This window comes from Pleuronectes platessa, chromosome 7 (genome assembly GCF_947347685.1).
Source record: "Pleuronectes platessa chromosome 7, fPlePla1.1, whole genome shotgun sequence".
NCBI classification, from domain to species: domain Eukaryota; kingdom Metazoa; phylum Chordata; class Actinopteri; order Pleuronectiformes; family Pleuronectidae; genus Pleuronectes; species Pleuronectes platessa.
The window spans coordinates 15,266,401-15,292,037 of NC_070632.1; the positions used below are offsets into that span (position 1 = coordinate 15,266,401).

Below are 25,637 nucleotides of genomic sequence, written 5' to 3' on the forward strand. Positions count from 1 at the left end.
GAGCCGATTACTTCTATAAATATATGAACATATATAGTATAATCAATATGTGCAATTTTTGCTCATAGCGATATTGAAGTTGACGCTGTGTGCTTACAGTGAGGACAATAAATAATCCCTGAGTTTGGTCTTTCAGGCAGAGCAGTATCTCTTCCTAAAGCTTCATTAAATAAATAATACACATCCATGTTTATGAATGAAGAGGATGGAAATAAAGTCATGATCTATTTTTTGATCAGCCTATAATAGCGACATTTAAAGGAGGAGTGTTTGCCTGACAGTCTGTACACGGGACAACACAGCACCATCCTTCGTTGTCATGACTACTTGTACTGTTTCAATGACAGCTCGGGACAGACTTGGGTCGATGGACTGAATTTAAAACGTTTGGTTGATGGACTGAATTTAAAGAATTTAATCGCAGTAGTTCACTGTTTAACTCAATATACGAAAATATGTCTCATAGAAATCAAGATAAATTTGGAGCAGTTTTACTTCAGGTAATGTTTCTACTTTAACTCAGCTAACAATTCTAACTTCCTGAGAGAATACACTTGCTCATTGTCCATTAGCCTAAAGTTTGTTTGTTTTGCATTTAGCTTTGAAGTTTGCTAATCAGACCACTGTAATTAAATATATATGTATAAAAATATATGCATGTTATTGTGTGTTAATATTTATCTTAATGTTTAACCAATTGACAGAAGTGTAGCTAAACTTCCAATATGCAAGAGTCGGCCCAAATTGTGTTTGCACTCATCACACAACTGTTTATTGCAGGTTCGAGATGATTTGAGACAACTGAGAGGTAATCTAGAGAAAATCCGTCTCAGTGACAGAACAACACTGGACATCCAAGCCCTGGACGACGCCATTCGCAAGACAGAGAACAGCATCAAGGTGATGATGGTTTATTCAGATTAAGCACTGATAATGTAATGTGATAGACATCAGGTGGATGTGGCTGACCATCTCAATATTCCTCAATTGTAAAAAGAAACACGCTGAAGACTATCTGAAAACAGTGTCTGAGCAGCTGCTGGTTCTTCCAAACATTGAAGACATTCACAAAAAGGCCGAGCAGATTCCCAAATGGTAAGTATTTGTATTTAAGTGGGTAACATCCCCTTAGAAGGTTGAAGATACGTGAAAAAATATTTGTACATCTGATGATGGATATTTTGATTCTGAAAGCAAAACTTTACACAGGAAACCTGATCTGGACAGTTTCCCAGCTATGCCTCCACAAAGGGAAGTCCTGCCAGGAGCATCTCAGAGGGAAAAGGTAGATTACTATTCACAATTAAGTACGCTGTTTTTATTTGATAATATAATATTGTGTAAAAGTGAACAATATGAGTCACAGATATGCTAGACATCCATCTATTCTGTAGTATTACATGTTAAAATAAAAGTAGATAGAGCAGCACACTTTTCTATTTAGCAGAAATACTCCGTTTTCAGATTATTAGGTACGCATGGCTCAAACAAATGGAGTGTACATTACAGCAGCCCCACAATAAATCCTAGCTTCATGATAGTTATGTTCATTTTATACTGGAACTATTTTAGAGAGTTTTTGATTCTACTTTATTGTCATTTTGAGAGCAGGGGTTTGTTGTGCTGTTGAGTCATATTGTGTTATATGCGCAGGTCTTTCTATTATTTTGCCAATACCCTTTTTATTCATATAAAGCTAAATAAAAGTACTATCTCCCTGTACTGGGTACTGTCCAGCACTACCACAAACTGCATCACCCAAAATGACCATACAGTGGAATCAGCAACTCTAATTTTTAAGTAATCAGTAAAACATAATGGTAAGAAAGGACTATTGTATTAGACTGAATAATTTTTTCACAAATTTGACCTTTAATGAGCTTCCAGCTGACTGGATATAAACATTTAAATATCTAATATTGCTGATTCTACAGTCTTTCTAATTATTATTGTAAACGTTTTTAAACTCATCCTCTGCCTGTCTCATTCAGCACAAGTCAACGTTATCCATGCATTCGCTTTGCAATCCTGCTCACTCAAACAACAGGGCTATTATGTACCAGAAAAGTGGGACATCACTTCCTGATGTCCACAAGAGGAGCACACATGTGGTGAGTAATGTCACAATAGGTAAATTTAGTTTGAATCATAAAAAGGATGTATTTTATGCTTTCTATAGAAATAACACACTACAGGAAGCATTGGTATTGCATTGGTTTCTATATTTAACCTGTATGTGTTTATTCTTGTACACAGCTCTCAAAAGAGATCATGCTCGACAAAATCCCAATTTCCAAAATACAGCATAGTTTGGGTCATCTGTATCATGATTCGTATTGCTACACTTACTATGCTTGAAATATTGTCTTTGACTACAAGATCAGTGTGTGATCTGTTGTTCTCATTGTGACTTGCTTTGTCCTCCAGGTGGGTTTACGCCTTATGTAGAATTGAGGCGATAGTGGATTTCTTTGACGTTATCATTAATTATTATGTGCTGTGGATGGCAGTTGATTCAACGACCTACTCAGGAGAATGTGAACTTTTTATTTGTAGCGAACAGAGGCTACATCTGATATATCGGCCTTCTTACTTATGGAGCAGGTATTCTCATCATACTTCACATTTATTGCTAATAAAAGACACCGGTCAGTGCAAAAAAGCTTTTTGTTTTTGCAGTGAGAAATAGACTCCTGTTGGGTTTGTTGGTGTTAATTGTAATATACAGCACATGCGTCAGGAAAGACTTGATTAGGAAGTATCACAAGAGGTTCTGCTAGAGTTAAGATGGATTTGATATCGTTGTTATTTTCCTTGATACTGTCACCTTTAATCCCCAGAATCGGTTTCATGCTGGAGTGAAGAATGATGGCACAGGTTTGCATTAAAAGATTCCTCAAGTCTCCTGCTCAGGGGGACACTGACACAAAGGTTACTTGCATTAGTGTTGACAGCCAACACTTGTCACAGAAAACAAATTAATCTTTTGCAAAGGTCGGCATTAGTTTTAGATATATTTTACACACTTTCCTCTCCAATCTGTTTTTGGGAATCTATACCTGACATGAGAAATAGAGGCCAAGACTGTCACTCTGATATAGGAGAGGTAGAAGAACTGGCTGCAGAAAGCGGAAAGCAGCAGATTGCAGCACATCAGCATTCTTCTAAAGAAACAGGCGCCTGATTGCTGTGCTATGGGCTACTGGTTTACAGCTGTCTCAGGACAGAAGTGGGTACCTGGTCCAGCATGCCAATAAGACAGCCGTAGCTTCCCCAACTGCTAACCACTGGCTCCTTGCCTGCTGCCTCCTCCTGCATCTCAGGCCAGCTCTTCTCTTCTCCACACCGGTGCCAGGGAATGAGCTTTTGCATTTTAGCAATTTTACAAAAGGTGCCACCTTTTCCCAACCCCATCTGAAACAGATGTGTGCCTTTGAGGGGAGATTTTCCCAGCACCTGGCTGCTACCTGTGGTCTGTCAAAGAGCTCACTGGTCTGAGGAGAACGAAGGAGAGGACATTAGGTGACAAGTCTGGAGGATCTTGGGTTTTATGAGTAATGATGGATGAAACATTGGATGAAACTCCTATTATCTTAAATTAGGACATTACATCTATCTTCAATTTAAACATTTGGATACAGTACTGTGTGTTGAATGTGTCAGCTACCAACATAACTACTTTGAGTTATAGTATGTTAAGATCAGTTGTTAAACTTGACTTCATGTGTTTGCATGATTTTTACAGGAAGTGGGTCACAGGACAGTTAACACATTTAAGATATGTTTTTTTTTAATAATTATGTATCAGGTCTCTTCTTCATACCAATTTTGCTAAGTTCTTTTTTGTCTCGTGCTGCTAAGCTGTCATGAGACTGATGAAAGTTACTCAAGTTACACAAAAGTCTCAACACATTTCATTGAAATGTCATCAAGCTTCAATCCTCTTTTGGTTGCATTCACATTTGAGATGTTAAGGGAAAGCTTCTTTAACTTTTCAGGGACGAACCTGAGTCTGGTAGCTTTTCTTTGACTTCACTTACAATGCATGGAAAATCTCTGAGCTTATAAACATGTTCGGTTCAGGCAAAACATCCCAGAATGATCACTGGCCCTGCAGGGAGACTGAAACCATGGCCAAGAGGCAATCACAACGTGGCCGTACTTGAGGATGCCACAGGGACACGTAAGCAGACATTTCACCTTCTCATCACCAGTCCCTCTCCTCATGCAGACTGGAGGTTCAGACTCGTTACGTATCTTGTATTGTATCATCTATCTCAGCCTAACCCAACCTTTTCATAAACAAGGACACGTATTTTGAAAATTGCTTTTTTTACATTTATATTTTCATCAGTGCCAGATACAAGTTCTCTCTATATGTCGATCCAGCACAAGGCTGCTTCTCTTCACCCAAGACAGGAGCCATGTTCTTGTAAGATAGGTGCGTGCTTTCTAAAGACTTCACATTTGTATGTGAATAAATCTCCAAACGATTGTGTTTATACAATTGTGCGGGATGGAAAGATATGTTGTGGACTGGTTCATGTTTAATGCTCTGGTAAGCAGGAAGAAAAGCTCTGTCTTTAGAAAAAAAAAGTCTGCAGTGTCTCGTCCTCACATCCAATATTTTTACAGGATTAATTGCTAAAACAATAACAGTTATGCACTTGCCCATCAGCATTGCTCTTCTGCCTTTTCTCTCATTGTTTTGATTGTCTTTTGGTTTTAAGCCCTTAGTTGTTAGAACGGCCTTGACCGCTTTAAATTGGACTTATGATTAATTACTTATACAATTCAATTGAGCTGGTCCGTTTGTGACTTTAGATCTGATCGGCTCAAAGTCTCGGTGTCAAAAGAAGCTGAAATGGGAACAAACACCTGGATCCACCTGCGGCGAAACAGATAGCAAATGCATGACATTCTGCACCACCAGGACACCGCCTCCCTCCACATCCTCACAGAGCATGGAGCACAGGAGTATGATGCAAGCCGCCAACCATCTTATCAGTAGAAATCATCAGGTATGAATAATATTAAAATTCCTTTAACTGTATATTAAAAGTCGAGGTTGCCTCTCACTACTCTGACTGTGTTCTGCAGAATTTGCCTGTGCCATTTCCTGTAAATATCAGCAATTACCCCTTCGCCATCACAAAGGGGAGGATGGATCCATTGGCAGCGGATTTCTGTCTCTTCAAGCAGAGCTTCAGCTCGTGTTGGAGTAGAGTGGTTCATGCTCTGGAGGCCCTGGAGAAGCTGCTCAGGGTCTATGCTGTGCCTATGGCCAAAGTGAGTGGGGAGCGACTGGTGGAGTTCTCCCATGGTTGGGACAGTGGTTGGAGAACCGCCCGTCCAGTGATTGGCCTCGTCTCAGTGCTCGAAAACTGGGAGGAGGTGTTGGGTCTGGTATCACGCCCAGGTCAGCGCTTCAAGGGAGAAGGAGGCATCGAGGCGGCTGCCATCCACATCCAGTCCTGCTGGAGGCGCTGTGTGGCCCGGACAGCCTACCTGCGCCACTGCCGCCGCAAGTGGGCGGCGGGCACCATCTCCATGTCGTGGTTGATGCGCTCTCAGATGCGTGGTGTCAGGAAGGCCCTGCAGGCTCGACGTCTCAGACAGCTGGAGAGTTACCGCAGCAGAGCGCAGGTGATGTTGCGTTTATCCAAATGCCTTTAGTCTCTCTACCGCTCCCTTACTTAATATTGCTCTCTCACCTTTTCTTCATGATTTCTAAATTAAATTAGATAAGACAAATCAGAAGATTCAAGGCAACTGATGAAGTTATCAATATAATGTTAAAATGTACCTTATGCTTGTGTGTCTAAAGATTTAGATATAAGAGTTTTATTTGTTTACAAATTAAAAACTTTTACTGTTTTTATAATTCAGGGCAAAAATTATATGTTATTACATTTCATCTTGTTGGCATGGATTTCTGTTTCCTATTCAGTTCCAAATCCAGTGATTTAATGAGGGCCAATCAAAATCTGTGTTATGAGTCTTTATTCTATAGGACATTAAAAAAAGAACATGACCAAAATGAAGCCAGAAGGAGGGAATGTCATGTCCATATGAATACAGTGTTAATAATCACTGTCATTTTATTTAGTTCTCCCAGTTTGAGATAAATAGAGATACAAATAAAGATATAACATTTATCCAGGTTAATGAAAAACGTATCTACTAAAAAAAAAAGGAGCAAAAGGGAACGACAGCAAGAAACAGTGAGGCACTTAAGCAGGACATGAGCGGAGACAAGTGAGACGGATGAGCAGTAGAGAACAGCAAAGAGATGGAGAGAGACGGATGGATAAAGTAACACTGCAGCCACGCTTCATACAAAGGAAGACAAATGTAGAAACTGTGATTATGAGGGCGTTAGAACAAAGACAAAAAAGTTCCAAATCCATCCCAATGGCCTATTAAAATATAATAGCAGCAGCTAAATATATAATGACGTACAATAAATATTATAGCCAGTTTAAATAATTAAAGTTGTTTTGTTGTAGTGACAGTAGGTTTTAATTTGAAAACTGATTGTAAATGGAAATTCTTATTGTAGTTCTTTTCTTTTTTCTCCAGCTCATGAAATCTTCATCAGTATGACAGCAGATTTTTTCCACATGATTAACACTTTAAAAAAAATTATTGCACTATAGATAAAATGCTTGGACTGTCATCTGTCTCGAACATCTTTTTTGTGCGCAGACACAATATTAATTAGTGCCTGCAAGTTAATTTAGTTTTAACATCGCCGTGTGTGTATACATGCACTAAATGTATGTTCTCACTCAATAAACATTCATACCCTGTTAATTAAGCCTGATAATCTTCCCCTGGCAGTGGCATCATGTACCTTCCTTATTGAATTAATTGTGGGAAGATGTTTCTAAAGTAAACGCTCAATTTAATTAAGGTGGTATTTTATGCTTGGTTTGCTTCTGTTTGCCCAGAGAGAGATTGGCTTGATGTGTTTTAGCTATGCAGTGATGTGTGATGATTTGTGTGTGTGTGTGTGTGTGTGTGTGTTTGAGACAGTCCCCTCTCTGATCACTCCTTTTCTCCATCCACAGAATCTGGCAGCCGACTGGAAACACATCCAGTCCTCCAAGAGAACCATTATCCACATCCCTTCATTAGGTAGTTTTCTCTGCCTGCTGCACACGCATACACACACACACACACACATGCGTGCAAACATGCGCACACACACACACACACACTCAAACACACAGGCACACACATGCTGCAGTCATCCCATGTCTCACCACTCTGCTGCTCCAGTCTGTGGCCCTGGTGGAGTCACTCCGTCTCATTCAAATGACTCTCCACAGGAAAGCACTCACAGGATGATGACAGTCCCCATGCCAGGGAACTGAACAATTTAGTCTCAATCGCCATTTAATTTGCAGATTAAGCAAATGAAAAGCCATTTTGTCGAATATTTGCAAAAGGCACAAAGGTCTTATTTCATTGCACGGCAAAAAAAAAAGCACACACACAAAAGAGGAAGAAGCTGCTATGTTTTTATATATGACAAAGACTTTGCTGCGTTCTTGTTCTAATTTTACCTCAGCTCTCACATTTAGACTGTAATCAGGCCTGTGCATTGTAAATCATTGAGCGATTGTCTAAAATTATTAAGCCTAATTACGAGCAGATGGAATGCTTTATTTGCACTTGGGGTGGCTACACCGAGTGCTGTGTGAGCAAGGATAATTAGAAAGTTGAACCCCATTGTTGTTAATTAGCATGAATCCAATCATTTAATTACCTTGATTCAGCTGAGGATTCTCTCCCAGGCAGAAATCCAGACAGACATAGAATGGAATCCTGGAGGTGTCACTGGATGTAGCCCAGTGGTGGCTGGACATGGTGCAACAGGACTCCCAGCACACACCAGTCTCTGCACCTGCTAGTTATTAAGCTAAATTAATCATCAGATCACATTCCTATGTGATTAGACCTGACTACCTCATGCCCCAAATCTAGCAGCGCACACATCTGTGCGGAGCGACAGATTTTGAATCGTTTATAGAAGACACAGATCTCTCTCTGAAAGCCTTGTGAGAGTTGGTGTGACCTTGTTTTGACAGGATACTCGCAGAGTCAGCGGCTGAACTTGAGGGAGTTTGACACCCTGCAGAACATCCAGATAAACAGGCTGTGTGAAATCAGAGGTAGGAGCTTCACCGCTTTCCCCCGTAAGTTTCCCCGTGAACATGTGATTAATGGCGTCCGCTTTGCACATTTTTAGACAAGAATGTGGAGGTGATCTACGTTTGCCCTCGGCATCTGGGGGAGGACATCTTGCACTATTACACCAGCCTCCTGGTGCGTGATGGAGCCACAGACGGGGCTGAAAACAGAACTACTGAGGCCTCATCCTCCGTCAGACCCTTTATCATCCTCACACCTGAGGCTGTAGATTATTTCCCGGTAAGGTCAATCACATTCACATTTTGTACCTGTAAACTTGACAATGTGGGTTTTCAGCAGGATCTCTCTGTGGAGAAATCAACAATCTTGTGCAGTAGAGATGCAACATGGACTTGCAGTTTGTGAATCCTCCTCTAGAGGGTACCAGAGGAGATTGTTACTCTACTCTTACCCTGTAACAGTTTAATATTTTCAATTTCCCTTTACTACATTTGTTGTTTTAAAGTAAACACACTAGAGCCATATTAAGATTTACATAATTAAATCTCTTGCTGATTCTCAGCATATAGTCAAATTCCATATTCCTTTCCATCAACTGTTAATTCCAGGTTACTGCTGTGATTTAGTTTTTAGAAATCCTGAACTGTTTTGGTCACCTTAGTATGAAAAAATCAAGGTGTTGTAAAAGTTTCTTTTGAATCCATCTATTCTATCCATCTTTTTACATCCATTTGCACCAGATTGAATGTGCAACGGGACGTGGTCTTCTTCTCTTTCTATTGATTTTCCTGCTGTTTTGTTGTTAAAGTGTGCCAGACGTGTTGCTGAGATGAATCACTGCTACCCACGGCTGGCAGCGCATTCTGCCAGTGACAGAAGGGATAATTCCATGTGGATCAAATAAATACAGATGTGAAGTAATTAGTTGTATTCCCAAGGAGCTCATTGCTAGCGCACATTAAAGATGTGAAGGATAGGGGAGGCCTCCCACAGGCAGCTTTTATCAATTCAACCTGCTGGAATACAGGAGAGGTCAACACCCTGCTGGCTATTACAATAATAGATCTGTTGTGTGTACACTGTGATAAATCAGGTCAAGAAACAACCCTTGGAAGACATGCTGAGAACCCGTAGCTCCTGCAGTAATCTTTCTCCCCTCCTCTCCTCCAGACCCGTAACATGTGCCTGTCCACGCTCCTAAAGTACAGTCCACGCACCCTAAAGCGCATAAGACACCTGATCCAGGGGAAGCAGGCCTATATTGTGGGGGGAGTGGCCCATGTGGATGACCTGGCAGTGGCTGATGAGCTGGGAGTGCCCATCCTGGGACCAGAACCAGCTATTGCACAACTCTACAGCACCAAGTCTGGAAGGCGGAGGATCTTCAAGGGAGCAGAGGTTGATGTGCCCCCTGGTCAAGGGGACATCTACACACTAAACAAGGTCAGAGGTCAAAAACAGAAATGCGTTCGCAGACCCCGAAACAGCCTGAGGTCCCTACTCAGTAACTGATGACACTAAAAGAACACATTAAAAAAAATGTTTATGTCACCTTTTTTCGTAGGTGTTTGTAACTCATATATTTTTCTGTTGGTTTAGCTTCATGAGGCACTGGCAGAGATTATGACTCAAAACTTGGGTGTGCAGCGCTGGCTCTTCAAGGTAGACTCGGAGCACAGTGGCCGTGGTACAGCATACTGTGATGTTTGCCACCTGAGCTGCTCCAGTTGGGCGCTGCAGGAACACCGGCGTCATAGTGTCGAGCTGCGGAACACAAAATGGATTCAGGTAAAGATGCGACTTTGAGGATGAAGTCATTTCTCTCCTGAAACACATTTTGCGCAATTACTTTTGTTTTATTGGATTTGCATGAATTATGGGTTTGCGCTTTTATTTTTTTCTTCACCTTATTACCCTGTAAACTGATGAACAGGTTTTTAGAAAACGCAATACAAATTATGTTTATTGCTATTATTATTACTCTCATACCAATCAGAAATTGGCCATTTAAAGTAAACACGTTAACAACGAGATACTTAGCAGATCAAATTTCAGCAACACCTCAAAGAAGGGTTAGATTCCCTTCTGTCACTGAATGATCAAAAGCACAGGTCACTCCGGGGTCACAAAGAGGCCATCATTTAGATTAGAGTCAAACCTGTTAAAGTAACAGTCACAATTCAAGTCCCTGTTGTACAGTATTTTGAGCATCGTCCCCAGAGCCGCAGAGCATTAAATCAATACATAAAATATCTGTTTATACACGCAGCCATTATCTGTTCTCTGGGGCACACACATCAACTAGTGTCATTGTGGTTTGGAGAACAAAAGCCTGTACAATGGCACTAAAATCACCTGGAACTGACAATTAAATCGCAGCACAGACATTCTGCTCAACAGAGCATTTCTTGTGAATTTGTTTGTCTGAAACAATTTTTTAGATTAATGTCACACAGACTACTCGAAAAGTATATTAAAGTGCAAATAACACCAAACACCTAACAGCTTTAATTGTAGCTGATGTTGACACTTTGATTTGCTGTTCTAGTATTTTAATACATTGATCTTTCTGTTTCTCAGTTACACTCACTAGATGTATCTCAGTCATTTGTAAAGACAACCTTATAATACAAAAACGTATTTATAGACTTTATGTGACATTATAGTTATTCTTTAAAATATAAAAATTTGCTTTCACCTCAAAGATGAATTCAGGTTCTATTTAGACCTATTCAAAACAAATAAATGTATTTAATCATTGGTAAACCATTCAATTAGTAGCGGTGCAATCTGTACACAGCTCCTGAGCCCCTGGCTCTTATTTCTCATATGCTTACATAGTAGCCTTTGATTTTCTGTCATTTGTTAATTACCGTGTTTTGCCATTTAACTCAGAGCTTTGTGTAAACTAATTACAGGCTAATGATTGTGGGCTTGGAGCACAACGATTTTACTTTTTATTCCATTTGAAAGAACAGCAGTCATCTCAAAGCTTCTTATGGCTCACTCTGTTTTGTTCCTATTAGCTTGTTCTTTGACTCATAGTGTATGTGCAATGCGGGGCTGTAATTGTTGTGGCATCGGTGCTGTTAATTATGGCAGAGAGTGGCTGAGCCACAGCCAAGGTCCATAATGGTGGCGGAGGCAGCACAGCAAAGTAAATGGGGTTTGTTTCACCAGCTGGGGTCCCATGGAGAGGGAAGAGTGCCGAGGCCCCCAGTGTAGGCTGACAGCCCCGGGGCTTGAGGGCCATATGGACACAACACTTTAACTAGCCTTTATTCTACACCTTGCTCTTTTAATCAAAGCAAAGCACACATCCTGTGCTCCTGATTGCATGATGTTTTTGTTATGACATTGTTTTCCCCTAAAAATGTAGTAACCCCTTAAATGTCCGTCTGCTGTTGTATTAGTTTATATTGAAGATAGCAATTTGCCTCTATATGCTGAAAGATTGCAGAGCAATGTTGGTGAATAGATTCAAACATATGAATATTTAATATCAGAGTATATCCTCACAGCAGAAACTGTGGATGGATGTGTAAAGATGGCAGTATATGTTGAGATATGATGCTCATTAATGGAGCACTTTGTTGGAAAGAAGTAGACTTAATTGCGATCCCAATGACAGCCAGTGAATAGGATAGATATTCACAGTGCTGAATATTTGCATGCATTTAGGAATTTGGCTAATAGATGTTTAAAGCTATGTTTATGGAAATGGTAGCAATTCAGTTAATTATTAATGAAACACAAATTATCAAATGAAACATTTTAAATATTAATTCATAATTCTTCACGAAGATTATTGTTTACCAAAAAATAAGTGTAGATTTAATTTTCATGTAATAAAAATTAGTTTCACAATTCAAAAGCCTAATCCATTAAAAAACACAGAGTGGATTCGAGCGTACACTTGGCCTGAGCCTACACACACACATTTTTTTTAATTATTGCTTGTTCTGAAGGGCTCAGCAGGAAGAAGAACGACTCACAAGAAAACCATGTGGCCTTTCTGAATAGAACCAACAGTCAGATCCCTTCTGGCAACGCAAAAGAAAGCCTAAAAGGATACAAGAAGGAGGAGGAGGGATCGCATCCACACTATAGCGGCTTACACGGAGGTCTGGAGACGGAGTGTGCGCGCTCCTCTAAATATTGTGAGGCCTCCAGCACAATGTTTCAGCCCCACAGAAAGCCCCCGGGCCTCTTTTAGCATTTACACAGAGAGAGGTTAAAGACATGTAGATCTGCTCCCATGCAATGCCTGAAGGGGGCCATACACACACTTAAGCGCTCACACAGCTTGCATATGGATCATTAGGCACAAGAGGGTAAAAATTACACCTAATAGCGTCAACAGATGGAGTAGTTCTTTTTGTCACGCTGTGTACAAACAGATCTTGAGCAACACCTTATTTAGGTTCCGTTTGTCGTGGAAATGGGTCATTTGATAATCACTACCACTGAAGAGGTAGAGGGACATTTGATACAGATGTTTTCTGTCTAAATATTGTGCAGCCTGTGCGTGCATGGAGAAGTTTAAATATGTAAGGATCTGCCTGAACACAATTAATGAGAATTTACCTTTTTTTGTGTTTTTTTTGAGGTGCACATTTTAGTGCAGTTGCTCGTCGGCTCCTCTCAATTCAGTAGAAGTCATAAAAGCTTTGTGTGCAATGTTTAAACAGACAAAAGGCTTCCGGCCCGTTCTAACATTTTAACCAGATGAGGATAAAGTTAGAACTAAATGTTTTATTTAATATTACACTTTGAATTAGTCACAACCTCAAGCAGTTTGAGGTTGAAGCTCTGGTTTGTCAGTGTCACCGAAAAAATGAATCTTCATACAAAACGAATCAGATTATATCGCTCTATTCTCAAGATCCTCTCAGTTGTCTCAGTGTGTAATGGCAATCACAGAGGCAGGGGCAACATCTATTTCATTTATGAGCAGATTGCTTGGTTTTATGTGGACACAAAGCAACGCTGGAATCCCATCACAGGGCACTGTACGCAGTTTAAGTCCAAATAATTTATTGCAGAGTACAGCTCTTTCTTTCCCCCCCCCTGTCCCGCTGCTTCTGTGAACTGCATAGGCAAAGTCCTGGGGTGAGCCTGCTCTTCCGTTCAAAATGACAACCGTTCCCTTACACTTTTTGCCGCACCATTGTGTGCTTTATGGTTTGTGTAGGGAGAATCACTGTGTCGCATTTGACCTCGCCTCGTACAGTACTTGAATATGATGATGGCTGTTACATGACTGGAATGTCAACAGCATAATCTCCGGTCCTGTCTCCAGTGAAGCCAGACAGCGTGTACTCAAAACAAAGTGATGCTCTGGGTGGAGCAGTGAGAGAACAAAGATAATATTTCCATTCAGAATTTAGTCAACTCTCAGACAGTTTTCACATTTTATTGTGTATGACCAAACGGAATTCCTGTCTATTAGTCATACAAACACATTATTGCATACAGAAGCCTGTATTTAAAAGAAAACCTATAGCATTTGCATCATACAGTCAACGTAAGCATTTAGTTATAGATTTACAATACAGTGATTAAATGACAACTAAAGGTTCTACGTTGCCATTTTTGTTTAACTATATGAAAACACCTATGACAAAGATACATTAAGTCAGATACCCTGGTAAATTCGGATGTCTTTTATTTAAAATTATTTTAGATTGTTGTCAATAAACCTCAAAGTGTCTGAGGAAAGGGTGCACTTGAGTCGCCGGACTGTTAAAGAGACACCTAAAAACAAAAGTTAGAAATTAACAGCATAATTAAGTGTTGAAACCATTATGGCATTTCCTACTTACAGAAACAAGAGTGCTATCGATCGCAGTCCAGCCCTGATTGATCCCCAGATAGATGGGGTTAGCTTAGGTATTCATCAGCTGCCATGAGGAGAGAGTTGTTATTGGGGGCAGGTGCTGTCTCTGTGGCTGTAAGTTAAAGTCATTAGACTCCTGAGGCCTTCTGATAATAGGCTGTCACTCACAGGCCCTCGCGCAGTATCCGTCAGGCACTCGCACAGAAATTGAAGCAGCCACCAAAGGTCTCAAGGATAACAAGCAGTCACTGGAGTCATCCGGATAACACCAGAGCATTTCCAATAATGCAGTCGACACAAAATAATGTAGCCAGGACTTCTTATTGACTCGTGTTTGATTCACCAAACGCACATGATTGCCTCTATCGCCAAATCCTTTTCAGTAGATTCCTGATGCACCGTGACTTTCTTTTTGCAGGAGTCTGTTCTGCTCAGATATTCAGATGAGATCCCAGAGTGGCTGACCCGTTACGCCCGGCCCGCTAAAGCCTCCCGCTATCCCAACTGGGCCTGCTTCCTTAAGACCTTCCTCAGGCAAGGTCAGATATCTATTGTCAGGCACTGAAAACCATTCACCTGCTCATACAGACATTTGAATATGTTAACAGCTATTCCCCATTTCCTGCCTAGTTCTCAGATGTTCCTTTTGTGATTAAATGTGATGTTATTTTAGTTGTTTGTTATACTGGGGGATCCAGGAGCTGTATCATGGGTAACACTCTGCTCCCACTGTCTGTCCAGGCGGAGTGGTGGAGGCCTACCCCCCATCAGACAGTGTCACATGTCTGACAGTAGATCTGCTACTGGAGCCTGGGGGCGAGGTGACCGTGTTGTCCTGTGGAGACCAGCTTCATGGCTCCTGTCAACTGGAAGCTGTAGGCTGCACTGTTCCTCAGACCTCCGTACACCCAGAGACCCTGCACTCCATCTGCACGCGCGTTGGCCGGGCCTGTCTGCAGCGCTGCATCGTGGGTCATGTCTCCGTGGACCTGGCTACTTTCCTGAACCACGACACCATGGAGCAGGAGGTGAGACGCAGCGAGGGCAAGACAAGGCCTTTAGCACACGCTTCCACGATAAATATGACCTGAGCTGTTGTAACACACGGTGTCAAGGCTCTCTATATCACCACCTTGGTGAGAGGGATCAATGTTTAGGCTGGAGCAGGGATCCATATGAGAAGATAGGTGCCTCCCATGCTGCTCCCCAGGGATGTGGAAAACAGGCAAGGCAAACAGTGGGCACAGGCACCACATGTGTGACAAGGCCATCTAATAAACTGTCAGGTCTTATTGTGTCAATACACTCATTCCGCCATTTAAGGCTTGCCCTTTAACCTTGCGACGCAGAGAATTTCAGAGGCACCTATCTTTTCTAGACAAAGGGTCATTCTAAAGTGATTTGGCAGCTCCACGGCGATGCCCTGTCAGTGTTTAACCCCTAACTGCTCGGTCTGCTGAAATGTTTCTCCTTGTTATAGCAAAACGCCATCAGAGCCGTATATCTCATTCGTCAGGATTACTTTTTGTGGATACCTCCTTGATTTAGGATAGTGGAAAGGGACTGGTTTATGATGGTTTAAGCGCTGGTCCTAACATGTGGCTACACTGACTGTGTATTGATCCGGAGTTGTAAAATGAAATGCTCTCTTTACAATATGGTGTATAAAATACTGAACCTGTAAAACCGTGGAGAAAGCACTGGGGCTACTTTACAGTGTCACGGAGGGTATGAAAAACGACACAGAAAGATTGTCAATACAATTCCTGTTCAAAGAGTTTGGATTTCTTTTGTAAAAAAAAATCCACCAAATAACAAAACAGCATTTGTTTTATTCTGAACACTTCAATAAATCTCTGTTATTTGTTTTTCTTTGCTCTTCACTGCTAAAGCTTTATTTATGTTTACAGTCATATTGTATTCCCAATAAAAAAAAGGGTAGACAGTAGCTAAGGGCACACTTGCCACTAGAGGGTAGTATCTTATGGATTAGATGTTAACAGTGTGAGCAAAGCAGTCTTCACACAATGTGCAACTTAAAATATCTTTATAATGAACTTGATTCTAACACAGACCATTAACATTCTTGTTTACATTAAGATTTTGAATGCAGTTAATATATTTTTTCTGGAAGAATAGTCCTCATTTGGACCATTCAGCTCACCATATTTAATTGATGATTTCAGGTAAAAATAAATGCACATAATATATATATATATATATATATATAACTGTATTTTTTACCTTTCAGGATTTCATATGGTCAAACCAAATTGCCCTTCCTGTAACAAAGCTTTGACTCAAACAGAAAATGTTGAGGAGATTCCTGTTTACTTTAACTGCTTAGAATGATATAATGACAGCCTTAAAATACATTTTGAGTTACAATGTTGACCTGAAATTGAATGTGAATCACCGACAGTATGATTAAGAATAGACGATAAACGGCATGTGCTTCAATGGAAGCAGGAATACTAAAGACAGATTCTTAACCATCTCCCCCACGCACACACAGCTCAGACAGAAGAGAGCCACATGGGCAAACCTGTCTGGATTTAAACATCAATTTAGATTCAAACCTGTTGCTAAAAGCTGCCTACTTTATTTGATGGGAGGAAGTGGGTCACATATGTCTGCCCTTGCAGTCGTTCCTCACATTGTGGAATGGTGGGGCCCCAGCTGCAGCATCAGGGTTTTTAATGAAAATTCAAGGCAATAGAAAACAGGTGCAATCCAGGCTTACATTTCCCACTGCTTTGTTAAGAGCGACAATGGGACATTGGAGTATGATTTTTAGTGAGTCGAGTGAATGGCCCAGCGGAGTGTGTGCATCACTCAGGCCCAGGTATCTGATGCATAGAGCATCTACCCAGTGGTGGTAACTGTGGCCCCTACAGTAAAGGTGACTGAGTGGCGTACATACTGCCGAGCTGTTGCTCAAGATGAATGTACATGTGAATAGTTTATATCACTTTATGTGATTATATTCTGTTTTATGGCATTCCTGTGCACACTAGCTTAAATTCTATTTTAAAGATTATAACAAATATTGAAATTACTAAATCTACTGTGGACGAGATTATGAATTACTTCACATCAGCGCATTATTTGTTTTCTATAAATCAGATTACGTGTCTAAAATTATTATAACATACAGAATTTTTTTCCCCTCTATGATATTCTAATATATTGTTTAGAATATCTCCACAGGAGGTCTTGAGTATTTCTTTGTGTGACACCCTGTTTAAAATTCATACATCATGTTTTGATTATTAATAGATTTAACTTGACCAAAAAATGTATAATAATTGATTCATCATTTTTGATTATTTTGAAAGCAAATGTTTGGACAATACAAGACATTTGAAAAACTCAATTTGGAAAATGTGATTCTGTGGTTTCTGACTTTTTAGGAAATGTTAATTGAGACCTATCAATCAATTATGAACAGAATCATTACTTGCATCACCACGACTATGACCTATGATTTGATATATCATTGAATTTAATAGAGAGTAAAATATAAAGAGAGACTGCGCGTGGTCAGATATCCATGTGCTAGTGGAGATAAAGTGCTCGGGTTACAGAGACTGCAGGGTTCCGACAGGCAGCGATTTGCATTCAGTGGCAGCAGCGTTTACTTTGACAAATAGGAACAGCAAAAGGAGGCAGCCGACTGCCACTTAGTTATTAACAACTCCTTCACTCGTGATTTATTTGCCACTTTTGAAGAGAGGGCATAGCGATTAGGTTATTATTGGGGAAATTAGCCCTGTTTAAGCAGGAGGCTACGACCATACCTGACCCCTTAATATACTTATAATGACGCCATTTACCATACATATCTGAACATAGCTTCTCATCAGACCTGAGCCAAACAAAGTAGCCCAGGGCAGACTGAATCTAAATATGCAGGGAGGGATCTACTTTGTGCACGTGTCACTCCTCAGCTGGATTACCTATCTCTGTCGAGCACACGCCATTAACCGTGTTTTCCCTCTTCCCCTGCCTCTCAACATGGAGAACATTGTGAGGACTAAAAGGTACTGACCCTTCTCTTTATAAGGACTGGTGGATGAAATGCTTTGAGGGTCCATTGTAGTGATTAAATCAGAATAAAGCCGTTCACAGCGTCTGTTTGGCTCTGCTGTGACACCGGGTGCATGTTGTCTTCTTTTCAGGTGTGGGCTATTGATCTGGACCTCACATACAGTGACCAGCTGGCCATGACCCAGATGCTTCTGATGAGGACTGGAGGAACGTTGAATTGCCACACATGCTGTTTAGAAGTGCCAGTCAGGGAGAAATACTGTGAAGACCAACCCGCAGCCACAGTAACATTTTCCATTTTTCTTAAACATCAGAATATGGATTTTAAATGCTGAATTTGGATTTGTTTGCAGCGTTTTTTCTGAAATTGTTGTTAATTTATCCAGTTAGCAAGACAGAAGCCTCTAAAGCGAGCTGATACTTTAGAGAATATTATTATACCACGAAGCTACATCAGGTTCTGCTCCTCATTTTTGTTAAATACAACTAAATGCTGTAATTATGCACTGAGCTCAATTGGTGTTTAGGTGCTGAATTCATTATCATTTTGATAGATGAGCCTAAATAATCAACACATTAATAATTCATACCATTTCCATTATGCATGTGTATGCATGCTTGAACACCTCATCAACCTGGTGCCAGGCCTTAAACAATAGACGCCTTTTATTAGCAGTACGCCGGAGTTTACGCTTGTTAATCTGCGACTTGTATTATTTTATCCGACATTCATTTAGTTGGTGGCCTGGTGCTTCAGTGCAGCAGTTGAGCCACCGCGGCGGTTAATGGCTTTAGCAGTGGCCATCATTAGGGGCCTGCATATTACAAACACAATTAAATCCCTGTCGGACACTTTTATTGTTGTGCGAGAGTCCCGGGTTTGACAACTGCAAACACGCGGCCATCACAGCGAGTTATGGGCCCTCTCCTGAGCTCACAGGGGCTTATGGCTGTGCTTTTTGTCTCCCAAAGGTGCCAGAGAACCAGGAACATATTTATCCTCTTGAGCCCTGCCACTTACAAGTAATCAACCTCTCTAGTGTTACTTATGACACTCACACACCCAGAACCCGCTCTAATACGGTGATGGGTATTCTGCCTTGAGTAGTTCTATTGTATCTAGGATTGGATGCAAACATTAGTGGTCCAAAAAGTGTATTTTCCTTGATTTCCGTCTCATTTTGTGTTTGGCGTGTCTTCTAAGCATTAATTGTTCCTCCCCGCTGTTAATTAAGAAAGACCCAACAGTTTACTCCACGTGCCCGACACTCATCACATTCACTAATCACACACACAGTGACCCTTATGACTCATTTATGGGGTCTCTGCCCATTAGATACACAACACCATACAAATATGCTGAAGCTCCAAATATAAAAGAACATCAAATTATTTCCAGGCTCAGGCCAACGATAATACACTTCTGTGTCTTCTTCTTTTACAGAGTCCTGTGGTGAATCGGTATGCAGTTCTCGGGAGCCACTTGTTTCACTCTAACCTTTCCATGTTGTACCACAATGTGTTCCTTATGATGTGCAGGGCTCATGGAATAAGATTTAACATGAAGGTAAAAACGGTCATGATTAACCTATTTATGCCTATATCCTTTCTTGCTAATTTTTTTTGCAACTGACCTGGTGATGATCATAAAAAATGCAATGCACATCGAGCAAGAAAATATGTGGCGCTCATTAACGCAAAATCCGGCGAATAAAATACCTTAATCTAACTAAAAACAACCACAGAAATATTTTGTTGTGTAAAAATAATCTGTGTAACCTATGGCCTTTGCAAAAATGGCACACCATGAAGTGAGCATGATTTGTTGCTGCACTTGGAGACAAATCTCACCATGGCATCATGATATGGAAATTTTGCTGCTTGTAATTTATTTGGCATTTATTTCCGTTACTTGTTATTACAAAATATATATTTTTGGCCCGGCGGGGGTTCTTTTATAAGGGAAACACTGTCATGATAAGGGATTTACTTTAAACTGTTTGTGTTTCCTAAATTACAGAGGAAGGAAGGCACCGTCTTCGCTCTGTATGACAGCAGTGAGCGATGCAGGATTGGAATGATGTGAGTATTTCCTTTTGCATCAAATTTATACATATAGTTATTGATGAAATCAAGGTTTCCCCCGACGAAGAAAATTATCAAATGAAGGTTGCCAATCTCATAAGTTAAGACAGAGTAAAGCACAAGAGAAAAGGATTATGTGGGTTAAAGTCTTCTGCAGACTGAGAGTAAAAACAATTCTTTCAGGGGATTGAGATGCCACCTCCGGCTTTTCTAACTATTGTTACAAACTCTACAAGTTGTTCAGCAGAGGGGTTTTGAACATATTTATCACACAAATCCTTTAGCTTACACTGCGCTGTAACAGTTAATTCAAGCTGTGCTCATCCCCCCTTAAGACCGACGATGTTGTCTGCCCAAAGTTTCATTTAACAACCCCCCCACCGCCCCCCCGTCAGATGAACAAGGTGATTGTTTCTTAGCTGGCAACGTGGGGATCATTAGTAAACTCGTTTGTTTGGTGGTTGTTAATAGAACGGTCTCCGAGGATCTCCAGGGAGCTCTGGTGACCTTTGCTCGGAATCTGTCAGTCATTCATCAGGAAATATCATCTTCTAAGAAGCAAGAAGAAACCAATTTCAAGGTACCACGTTAACGACTTAGTGATTTCCTCTTCTCTACATCATGAAACTTACATATTCAGCGAAGCTAGAATCAGTTGGAATTCTTTTGTTGAGGAAAGTTTATTATGTAAAAATATAGATGAAATGAAGGATGGCGCTCACAGCTCTTAAAATTCACTGTCTCTTTCAAATTTTATTTTGGAGGAGCTGACCAAGAACATAGAGGACGTGCTGCAGACGATCGTTCAGAACAAGCTGCGAGCGGTGAAGGATAAACCTGCCGCTTAGATGGCGGCTTCAAAGATAAGCTTGCATCGCCCATACCAAGCTAATTCATTGTGTCTGTGCCAACTTTAATGTCACATTACACTGGGAATGTTTTGGCCCTGGAGATTTATCGATGTTGAGCAAAATAAATAGCTGAGAAACATTGTTAGAATCTGTCATATAAACAGTTTTTGTTATCCAGATCTACAGTCTGAATACACTGTCTGTTAATACTTGAAAACAAATATAATAAACTGTGCACTTAGTAAATACCACTGAGGAATGAGAAGGATTTGTTCAAGTACTCATAAAGTAGCAGCCAAACAAGCAGTTTCATCTGGCACTGTACAGCATCTTGAGTTGTTTATCTGCTGTGGACAGTTGAGAAAGTGATCAGATTTTGAAAAGTTTTATTTGTACGTTGACTATATTTATTTAATTTCTTCAGTAACACAGTTTGTAGTGGAATATATAATTATTGTTATTATTTTAAATACAGTATTGTGTTTGCAGTGGAGGGCTAAGCAGCTCGTGTTTTAGCCCGTTCATAAGTCATCATGTTTTTGTAATTGCGGTGTGGTTCCTTGCTTTGTATACATCAGCACATATTATTCACTAATGTCCAGATTAAAGGTGAATATTTTACAATAAATCTACATGTGTGGTGTAACATATGCAGCAGGTGTGTACATGCTCTTTAACTTGATCCAGGCACAGGTGAGGGGGCAGAGTTCAGTTAACACAGAAAGGTACTGGATGCAAGTTCACCGATCCCCCGCCATCTCTACAGCCAGAGAAAACCATAGGAGCTGGAAATGAAACAAACAATTATGAACTAATATTAATTATTTTCAATAGCTGTGAATGTACAAGTCTCAGATCACTTCTATGTCAGTAAATACACTGTAGGATAATGCGTTTCAGTACTGTATCATTAACCCTTCGTTTGCCTTCTGTTGCACATATTCAGTGTTGACTCTGGCTGACATGAAGAAACGTTGCTTTAGAACTCAGATTGGAAATAATTCACCAACAGCTGCAGTGTCTCTCAGAGGATCTGGTTTGCACTTTGAGGAGGATGTGCTTGTGGTTTTCACACATTTCTGCCATGATTGAAGTTTTTTCTTTAAATAATATCTGTCTCGATGTATGTTAGTCTCTGATAAAGTTGTTTAAACAATCGTAAAAGCAAAAAGGAAATTTCAGAAAGCAAAAAAGTCAGCGGATTTGTGTGTATTATATGATTGTCTGGTGTGGAGTAAAAAGCAGTCTGAGCACATGGAGATTATCCGGTCGCTAAACAGGTGAGTTCTTATTTCTAAACAGTCTCTGGTTCTTATACACGCAGGCGATAGTTCTTGTTTCTGCTGAGCAGGAACAGCGGCGCAGCGCTGCGTTTCCAGTCGGATGACTTTGGAAGGAGTACCAGGTCAGCTCATCCAGTGCTGCAGAGGAGCAGCTCTATTCTACTGTTTGCTGGTTTAAATCATGTTAGGATTTATATTGTGTGTGTCCGGACAGGTAGCTCTGTGCACGGGACTGTTGTTCCTAGCTTTAGCTAAGCTCACAAGCACGGACTGTGATGTTTGCTAACATTAGCTCTCGCTTGTTTCCCATGTAAACAGACCGGTGAGCAGCAGCACGCTCCTTCCTCCTCTGCTCTCAAGGACGTGTGTTGTGCATCATCTGATTTCAGGTTTCTGTGCAGTTAATCTATGGCTTCCCAGGGAGTCGTTCACAGGCGGTGCGGGTGGTGAATGACGGCGCTTTCCGCACGGGTCATGGCGGACTTCTTGAGGGCAGCACACCGCCTCTTTCTAAAGATCGCCCTGTTCCCCAGCGCGCTCCGTAGGACGGGCCCGCGGCCGAGCGCCTCCGAGCTGCTGACCTGCCACCTGCTGCAGCGCCGCCTCCCGCCGTGGACCTCGTTCTGTGTCCGCTACAGCTCGGTCCACAACGACCAGTTCGGCCTGTCCAACTTCAACTGGACAGTGCAGGGGTCCAACTACCACATCCTGAGAACCGGCTGCTTCCCCTTCATCAAGTACCACTGCAGCAAGGCACCTGCACAGAACCTGGACTTTGAGGACAGGTTTTTCACCGCGCTGAAAGTGATTAATCTGGGTCAGTAGATGCCTCTGCTGCCCCTCATCACTCGTTTCAGTATATTCCTACTCTGCCGACCTCTCACACTCACTGTGCACCTTCTTTTTGCAGGGATCCCCTGTTTGGCCTATGGCATTGGCTGCTGGATGGTAGTGGGAGCTTCAGAAACAGTGCAGACAAGTGTCGGACCTGTCACAGTCTATTTCGCCTACAAAGAAGATGAAGGCTCACAATATTAAACCTAAGACTCTTTTTTTTTTAATCGTGAGATCATATGTTATTATTATTTAGTTGCTGCTTTTACAGCATTTCCTCAGGTTGTGTTTCGGCATCCGCTGTCACAAGTCTTCTCATTGTGTGAGAGCACAGGTTCAGTTGTGTTTTAATTATTAAAGATTTAAGGTTGTAAAGGAGGGAGTCACTTATGCATGTTATTGCACTGACATATAACACGGGCAGTGTTGATTCAGATAGCTGACTGCATTTACTTTACATTAATAGTTAATGTAAAGTTCAGGAATTCTAATTAGACTGTTGGACACAATGTCTTCACTGACCTACACGTTTCATTTACTGCCTGCTGTTAATGTGGGTGAGTACACTGTATCACAGAGATTACTTACAATACTTACTGTGTTGTAAGTAGTTTGTGCAACAAATATTAAAGTAGCACAGGGAATTTGGACGACAATGGGGACTTAAAATGATCAAGATCAACAAAAAGAAATATATAAGATGGTTCTCGCTTTGAAATGAATATCGAGTTGCATAATTTATTTGTAATTGCCTTGCCCTTTGCTATAGTATCTGTGACAAACACGGGAATGTAAATGACTGGGGCTCATTTATTTAAAGGTAAATTAGTGATCACTCTCCATGCAACAGATAGTCAATCGTGTTAGACAAAAAACCGGTGACAAGACAGGTCTGATAAAATAGGTTTTAATTACCAAAGTGTGGCCTTTCTACAGAGGCATCTACATCCCTTCCTTCAGGCCCTCTCTGGCCTTTGATTTCTGGTAATGTGCTTTGCTGACAGGGCACACTTACCTCCGCTACAGAGTCCAGCTCCCTCCGAGAGGCAGGTTGACAAACTGCCATATTGATTTCTTCACCCCTCAGCATCTCCTACTAATAGCGTTTATCAGCGACCTCAGTTTTCTGGCCTTGGCCTCTTCGTTTTCAGCAACAAAGAAACCAAGCGAACAATTTCTTGTTCTACATGTAAATCAATGCACCTTTTGACCTTCTCTGCTCTTTAAGGTTATGGGATCCACCTATTGGCTCCTGATGGTGTACAGCATCTTCACGGGTGACGTCCTATGCACAAGCATTTACATTTAAATGATATTAATAACTGTGCAGCTCCTGAAAAAATTCCTATCCCCTTAAGAAACCACATTTAAATCTGTTGGAGATAGATTTTTATTTTCAACAAATTGCACAAACTCATAAATATCAGTCTCCTTAATATGTCAGATGTTTTTCATCATGATCTCTAAATTTTGGAGAATGTGTTCTCTCTTGGCGCATGTCCCATCCCGCCACAAAGTTTTTGGTTAAATCCTGCAGACAATCAAACAAGAAACATAGACTGGGCTGAAACCATAACATTCATAACAATTTTCCCTCCTCAATCGGAAGCTGCGTACGTTTGTAGGCCTAACGAGAAGGCTTATCGGCTTAGCTCTTTAATTAACAAATCATTTATCCAACAGTTGTTTAAGGCTCCTGAATGTGCGGTAATTTGTTCATCTCTTCAATTACCTTCCACAAAAACCCTTTAAATACACAGGTTTTTTATTGCCAACAATGCAAACTTTTGTCATTAGCACCAAATTTCGAAACCTCATGCAGAATTCATCGGCGAAATCCCGTTAAACAGCCTGATGACACCACACTATCTCGTAATCATGCTAATTGCTTTGAACGAGGAACATTTAGACACACTTATGGAAATCTGATCCATAGTATCAGGCTGCACTTAAATCCCCCTCCTTTCATTTCCAACCTTTCAGCAGGACTGACAGTGTGCATGGGGAATGCTCAGGCAACCATGTCTTAATTACTCATTGACCCTTTGACCCACGAGATGCATTGATACCACCGTACGCAGCCAGACCCACAATTTTACGGGGTTGCGGCGGACTGCAGCTTAGTGTGTGGCTTTTACAGGGTGATGGGAGTCAGTGAAATCTAAACTATGCAGCAGGTGAGCACCTTGTATTTGTTTTCAGGGCTTCGTCCTGGAACTGAAACTGTAGGGGAGGGCACCCTCCGGCCCGAGCAGAGGCTAAGCATTACACATTGAACCTCTGTCACCGTCCAGGGCAGTTCCAGGGCATCCTGGCAGCAAATTGACTCGTGTAAATTAACAAAATATATCGGTATTTGCTGTGAGATTGATGCCTTTTAATTGTAGCCCTGTATTGAAAAGTCTAAATTACCCAGCACACATCTAACATGGTAATGAACAAAGAATGAATGCCTGTTTGGCACGTTTAATTGCACGCTGGAGCTGGTAATAAGTTTTGTCAAGGTGAAATCTTTAAATACTTGTACTGTTTAGG

The 25,637-nt window shown here is 41.0% G+C and overlaps 2 protein-coding genes across 3 annotated transcripts; both read left to right on the forward strand.

Moving 5' to 3' along the window:
- Positions 1-455: 455 nt before the first annotated feature.
- iqch (IQ motif containing H) lies at positions 456-20,982 on the forward strand. Its single transcript, XM_053426433.1, has 21 exons — positions 456-500; positions 781-900; positions 998-1,095; positions 1,210-1,285; positions 1,992-2,111; positions 4,084-4,183; positions 4,355-4,441; positions 4,825-5,021; positions 5,101-5,646; positions 7,074-7,140; positions 8,097-8,180; positions 8,258-8,439; positions 9,331-9,603; positions 9,760-9,948; positions 14,418-14,538; positions 14,741-15,027; positions 18,181-18,333; positions 19,494-19,616; positions 20,070-20,131; positions 20,606-20,714; positions 20,899-20,982. Exons 1-21 carry the CDS (start codon positions 456-458, stop codon positions 20,980-20,982), a joined length of 3,123 nt encoding a protein of 1,040 aa, XP_053282408.1.
- Positions 20,983-22,372: 1,390 nt separating this feature from the next.
- On the forward strand, positions 22,373-23,477 carry c7h15orf61 (chromosome 7 C15orf61 homolog). Of its 2 annotated transcripts, none has more exons than XM_053427315.1 (3): positions 22,373-22,390; positions 22,658-23,085; positions 23,179-23,477. In XM_053427315.1, the coding sequence occupies exons 2-3, from the start codon at positions 22,719-22,721 to the stop codon at positions 23,304-23,306; spliced, it is 495 nt and encodes a 164-aa protein (XP_053283290.1). In that variant the 5' UTR covers positions 22,373-22,390; positions 22,658-22,718; the 3' UTR covers positions 23,307-23,477. The 2 variants fall into 2 exon arrangements, with proteins under 2 accessions (XP_053283290.1, XP_053283289.1); XM_053427314.1 differs by having other exon boundaries at positions 22,379-22,590; positions 22,670-23,085.
- The last annotated feature ends 2,160 nt before the right edge of the window (positions 23,478-25,637 follow it).

Bases quoted from the DNA above. Each gene is read 5' to 3' on its own strand.
- iqch (XM_053426433.1), top strand. From the start codon at position 456: ATGTCTCATAGAAATCAAGATAAATTTGGAGCAGTTTTACTTCAG. The intron at 20,132-20,605 runs GTGAGTATTTCC...GGTTGTTAATAG, and splicing joins CGATGCAGGATTGGAATGAT to AACGGTCTCCGAGGATCTCC. The intron at 20,715-20,898 runs GTACCACGTTAA...TTTATTTTGGAG, and splicing joins AAGAAGAAACCAATTTCAAG to GAGCTGACCAAGAACATAGA.
- c7h15orf61 (XM_053427315.1), top strand. From the start codon at position 22,719: ATGACGGCGCTTTCCGCACGGGTCATGGCGGACTTCTTGAGGGCAGCA. The intron at 23,086-23,178 runs GTCAGTAGATGC...TTCTTTTTGCAG, and splicing joins GCTGAAAGTGATTAATCTGG to GGATCCCCTGTTTGGCCTAT.